Source organism: Muntiacus reevesi, chromosome 5 (genome assembly GCF_963930625.1).
Source record: "Muntiacus reevesi chromosome 5, mMunRee1.1, whole genome shotgun sequence".
Lineage (NCBI taxonomy): Eukaryota > Metazoa > Chordata > Mammalia > Artiodactyla > Cervidae > Muntiacus > Muntiacus reevesi.
This window is the reverse complement of record NC_089253.1, coordinates 25612316-25618315: the sequence shown is the minus strand read 5'-3', so window position 1 is coordinate 25618315 and position 6000 is coordinate 25612316. Positions and strand designations below refer to the sequence as shown.

The 6000-nt window shown below is 39.2% G+C and overlaps 1 protein-coding gene across 1 annotated transcript; it reads left to right on the top strand.

The window, feature by feature from the left end:
* The first annotated feature begins 3538 nt into the window (after positions 1-3538).
* LOC136169213 (olfactory receptor 6M1-like) lies at positions 3539-4486 on the top strand. The gene has a single exon (XM_065937022.1). The coding sequence runs from the start codon at positions 3539-3541 to the stop codon at positions 4484-4486; it is 948 nt and encodes a 315-aa protein (XP_065793094.1).
* The last annotated feature ends 1514 nt before the right edge of the window (positions 4487-6000 follow it).

The window sequence follows — 6000 nt, the reverse complement described above, 5'->3', positions numbered from 1 at the left end:
AAATAATTGCAATATCTCCTGTGTTAGGACTATCAATCTGCCATTAGGACTATAATTCATTCTAGAGAGGAGGAAAATAAAACTCAGGTTGCTTATGAAAGAGTCTTATGAAAGATCTCAAAGGTCTCCATGGCCAAATAAAAAATATAACACAGGTTCTCCAATTTTGATACCTACGAGGTTCTTTTCATCATTTCACAAATTCCTGACTGAACTGGATTCTTGAAGTGTGCGATTTTATGCAGTTTTGCAACGATCCACAGAAATGGTAATGAAAAAAATGGTCCCCAAAAGAAAATCCTCATTTGGCAAGGTTGTAACTAAATTGTTATACACAGGTTGTCCTGGTCCAGAACCTTTCCTCCTGGACATGATGGAATTCTGAGGGCAGAGATGTCATCAAGACAAAGCTAACACAAACCCAGGTTTTCTTCACTATCGTGAACTTGAGAGACTCCAAAAATGAGAGCAATGCTATATCTTTAGTTCTTCTCATAGGAATTTATTTGAACAAACTACAAAAGAATATAAAGATCCCAATACTGTTTTTCCGTAGTTATGTAATCCTATGGCAATCATGGCAAATAGCAACTCTGTGTTTGCACATCTCATATTATTATTGTTGAAAAATGGCATAATGCTTTAAAGATACCAAGTTATTCACATTTTACAATAAGAGGGAATTCAAGCTCATATCAGGGTCATCAAAGACTATATAAGCAAATGGAAAACATTATGGCAGTAGAGAAATAGACAAATGGAAGAAACAGTAGAATAGATGAGAGGCAACTTCTTGAGAACCCACAGTATTCTGTTATGATATTTGTCAATATCCAGTGTTGTTGGTGATGAAGATGGTGACCTAGAAATGAAAGGTACTATCAAATCACATCTACTTCTCTACAAAGTGTGCTCAAATCTACTACTGTACTAAACCTCAATAACATTAACACTGGTTCACCCAGAAACTATTTCTCACTTTAATAGTTTGGAAGTTTATTATCTGGGTGCAGGAGCAGTAGGAGAGGAGTGAATATTAGAATATTTTGTGGTAGAAAGACTTCCTTCTGGTACCAAGACCCTGTGTCAATGGGTGAGACCCTTTGAAGACTTTTGATAACCTAAAAGAAGGTGAAAAAAACTGCTTTATAACAATTTGGAAGGTTATTTGAAGAAATGGAATAATGGACTTTGCAGCTGTAAACTACTCTCTTTTTCCTAGGCAGTTGTTACCTTCTTGTGATGCCCCCTACCTCTAAACCCTGAAAGATCAGATCTATCAGACTCATTGGTGTTTGGGTCCCTTCCCCAAATCCAGCATTAATATGGCAGCAATCAGTTTTCTAGAGCTACATGGATCCTACACTTACAACTAGAGGAAAGTTGACACATGTCAGGAAGGTACAGATTACGGTAAAATCTAGATTTGATACATGAAAATGCAGACTCCTGAGTTTAATCTCGAATAGCTGCACCCTCATGCTTAAGCAGGGAGCTCCACCATGCCGTTTTATTTATTTAATCAATAAATGAATGGGGCTTGTACCCAAAGAATGGGGGCTTAAATAGAGACTGTGACTGCCTTTATGGAAAGCAAAAGATATTATTTAGACGGGAAGGAAAATGTAGATGATCGATACTCTTTTTTATAGATGTGGAAATTGGAGCCCAGGATTTAAGAGAAAGTAAATGAGCTCTCCTGTTAGTTCAATGGCAAGTCAAGCTGCTCAAATCCTATTACATTCAAAAATTATTCTGAGATGAACAGAAACAAGTATGCATTTGTAAAGGAGTTTATTCACCGACCTAGAAAAGTTAAAAAGTCTAAGAAACCAATATTTCCTGGCTAGAACAGAGAAGGTGAAGACAAACACTTGTTATTAAAATAAGAAGAATACATTGATGTGTGGGATAAACGAGAGCTGAATAGAAATAAAGAGATTCCTACAGGACCACAGAAGTCACAGCCAACCTTTCAAATGGAAATTTGTTCACCAGAAAAACAAACCAAAAAAAAAACTGTCTTTAAGTCAAAAGGCAGTTACTAGAAGTTATTTACCCCAGATAGAGTCTGAGGAAACTGACCTCCTTTAAAGACGAACCAGATGGGCTCCAAACCCAGAAAGAATCCAGTGCAGGGTTCATGAGTATCTTGTTTTAACTTGATACTTAAGGGATAGTCACAAAATAATACAACAAATGACAGTAGGCAACTGTGTTCTATACAGTAGATATTCAACAAAGTTGAGCAGTATCCAGAGATAAAAGTGAGTGATTCAAATTATCCGTATCCGTATTTCAACTACTCAGTATCAAACATGATCTTCAAATGGCTGAAAAGAATATAAGAGATGAGTGAGGGAACCTATAAGAATCAATTGGAGGCAAGGGGGCATCCCTGGTGGCTCAGTGGTAAAAAAATCCACTTGCCAATGCAGGAGACACGGGTAGGGATCGAACTGCAGATCAACTCAGATCTCACTGCAGAGCAATGAGCCCCTGAACTACAATTGCTGAAGCCCACACACCCCAGCGCCTGTGCTCCACAACAAGAGAAGTCGCCACATACCACACCAGAGGGCAGCCCCCACTCGCTGCAAGTAGGGTAAAACCCACACAGGAACGAGGACCCAGCACAGCCAAAAAACAAATAAATAAATGTTAATTAAAAAGATTAAAAGAAGAATCAGTTGGGAGATGGGAGGGGAAATTTTGTTATTCTTCTGGATGCTGCCATGGATATAACATGACCAAAAAAGAACCACATTGACCATTTTCCCAAAAACAATTTTTCAAAATATATGAAATCACTTTTGCAAATTGTGAAACACAGACCTACTTGTTGCATAACAGTGCAAACATAACAGTGTAAACATAAAAATTTATATCATTATGGAAAATAAAAACAAAGAAAACCTATGCAGCCTGATGGAGACATCAACTACTATTACAGCAAAGTAACTTGGGTACAGCTTGATACCCAATATAATATTGATAATGAAAGCAAGGAGAGACAGAAACAAGTCCCCTTTCATTTGACTGTCTAGTTTTCATTGTCTCTGCTCTTTGATTTCAACAATACCTGAAACATTGAAATAACTCTGAAAACAGCAATTCAGTTTTATTAACATTTCCTTTTTCCATTTTTCAAGTTGATTGGCTGGATTCTCAGTTAAGGAGGCACAGAATTTAGCTGGGAAAATAACACTAGGAAAAGTGAAAATGAAAAATGGAAGATTTGTATAAAAAAAGAATAAAGTCATGAAGACTAGATTTTTATGGAATCACAAAGATAATTCTATTCAACCAAAAATTTTAATATAAGAATACTGAGTTTAGGGAACTCAGGGCATTAATCCAAGATCTTCCCTTTAATGGGGTTACAGAGAGAAGGAAAACAAATCACCCTCGACTTTTCATTCAGATCTTTTTCTACTGCATCTTAGCAATGATATTGACGATTGAAAGTTTAAGTTGAATTTGATCTTTTTATTTTATTATTTTCTCAGAGACATGCTGCCCACCTTCTCTGCACTCAATGGATGTGCAGAATCAGACCACAGTGACCGAATTTATCCTGACTGCCTTCCCTGCTCGCCAGAAGCTTCAGATTTTCCTCTTCATGGTCCTCTTGTTTACTTACATGCTCACACTAACAGGAAATTGTGTCATCATTTCCCTAATATGGGCTGATAATCGCCTCCAAACCCCAATGTACTTCTTCCTCAGTAATCTGTCATTGCTGGACATTTCATACACTACCTCAGTTACCCCCAAACTGCTGTCCTTTCTCCTCAAGGACAGGAAGACCATATCCCTTGCAGGCTGCATCAGCCAAACATACTTCTTCTTCTTCCTGGGGACAGTGGAGTTCATCCTGCTGGTGGTGATGTCCTTTGACCGCTATGTGGCCATCTGCAACCCCCTGCGCTACACCACCATCATGAACAGCAGGGTGTGCCTCCTTCTGGTTCTGGGCTGCTGGGTGGGGGCCTTCCTGTCCGTGCTCTGCCCAGTTATTCTGCTGTCCAGGCTGCCCTTCTGCCAGAAGGAGATTAATCACTTCTTCTGTGACATCGCCCCTCTGCTGCAGGCGGCCTGCATAGACACTCATCTCCTTGAGATGATAAGCTTCCTCTTGTCTTCTCTCATCCTCCTGACCTCGCTGGTGATCACCACCGTGTCCTACACCTACATCATCTCTACCATCCTGCGCATCCCCTCGGCCCAAGGGCGTCAGAAAGCCTTCTCCACCTGCGCTTCTCACATCACTGTTGTGTCTATTGCCTACGGGAGCAACATCTTCATGTATGTGAGATCCAGCCAAAATCAGTCCTTGGAATTTGACAAAGTGACTGCTGTCTTCACTATAATGGTGACCCCTCTCCTGAACCCCTTCATTTATAGTCTAAGGAATGAAACTGTAAAAGATGTTTTGAGAGATGCAGTCAACAAAATTATATCCTCATTGTACAGGAAACCTTGAAAGCCTGTTTCCTAAAAATGGCACTTTGAGGACTTGCCTGGTGGTCCAGTGGCTAAGACTCTGTGCTCCCAGTGCAGGGGGCCCAGGTTGGATCTCTGGTCAGAGAACTAGATCCCACATGGTATAACTATACATGCCTAATGTTTAATAAGTAAATAAATATTTAAAAAAAAAAGCAAAATGACAGTTTAAAATCTTGGACACATTGTGGAGTAAAGTATGCTTGAAGACCATAAAATCAAAGATGTATAAGAAGAAATGGAAACCCTCGTGCCACATCAGATGCAAAGTCAAAGTCTAAAGGAGGTAATTCAGCCACAGAGGAAAAAAAAAAAAAAAACAGGCTCTGAACTCTTTTACTGAACTGTCTCACACGCAGAATATCATTATTAAAGAAAAATACTAACCAGGGTCAGAAAACCTGAATGTTAAGCCTGACTCTTATATGTTTTTTTAAGCAGGTGACACAGCCTCTCTGACCTTCATTTCCTTCTGTAAAGTGGGGAATACAGCTTGTTCTTTTCCTTTTTGTTAAAATAAGCTTAACTGAAATAGTCTAAGACATGCCACCACATGTAATTAAAAGTGAACTCTTATTACTGGGCATTTTATCATTTGCAAGACTATTGGCTTCAACCCTCTCAGTCAAATACTGTAAATAATAATTGTGAAAAACAACAACAAAATGAGGAAGAAGAGCAACATTTCTCAGTGTTGTACAGTGTACTTAAATGTACGTATGTATATCATTTATTGAAGAAGGAAATGGCAACCCACTCCATTGTTCTTGCCTGGAGACAGCAGAGCCTGGTGGGCTGCCGTCTATGGGGTCGCACAGAGTCAGACACGACTGAAGTGACTTAGCAGCAGTAGCAGCATATTTATCATTTAACCCTCTTAACAACCTTGAAAATCAGATATTTTTTATCTCCATTTTACAGATGAGAAAACTGAAGTTCACTGAGCATCTTGCCCCAAACTACATCACTGATTTTGACTATGTATGTGCAGATATATGTGAGCTCCAGCCTACTTCAGCACTTCCTTACATCATGAAATATTAAATGGGAAGAAAGTTAAGGCAGGAAACAAGTTAACATGGAAGGTATCCACTTTTTCTGAGATAAGAGCCTTCCCTGCCAGTCCTCATTATCTAGAAAACCTGCAGACCAAGAAGTATCAGGATGAGGGAGAACAGACTTTGAGAAGCGACGGACTGAAAGGAAAACCAGTTATTCAGGGGCAGTAACTGACAGTCTAGACTGATGGCCTGTGGCAACTGGCCAATGTGGTCATCATCTATAGAAGAATTAATATCCTAGAATTTACCTGGTTGGGGGAAAACAAATGGGGAAAAGTAACCAAGCGAGCTTAAGTAAAATGGGTATTTATTATAAGAAGAATACCGAATAAAACCCTAGGAGGTAAGAAATAGCAAGGTCTGCAAAGGAGCTAGAATCAGGATCTAGAAATCCTTTAAAAAACACAAGGCAGATACTCTCTTCCCTTTAAGT

Excerpts from the sequence above, each read along its gene's own strand:
- LOC136169213 (XM_065937022.1), top strand. The coding sequence starts at position 3,539 with ATGGATGTGCAGAATCAGACCACAGTGACCGAATTTATCCTGACTGCC.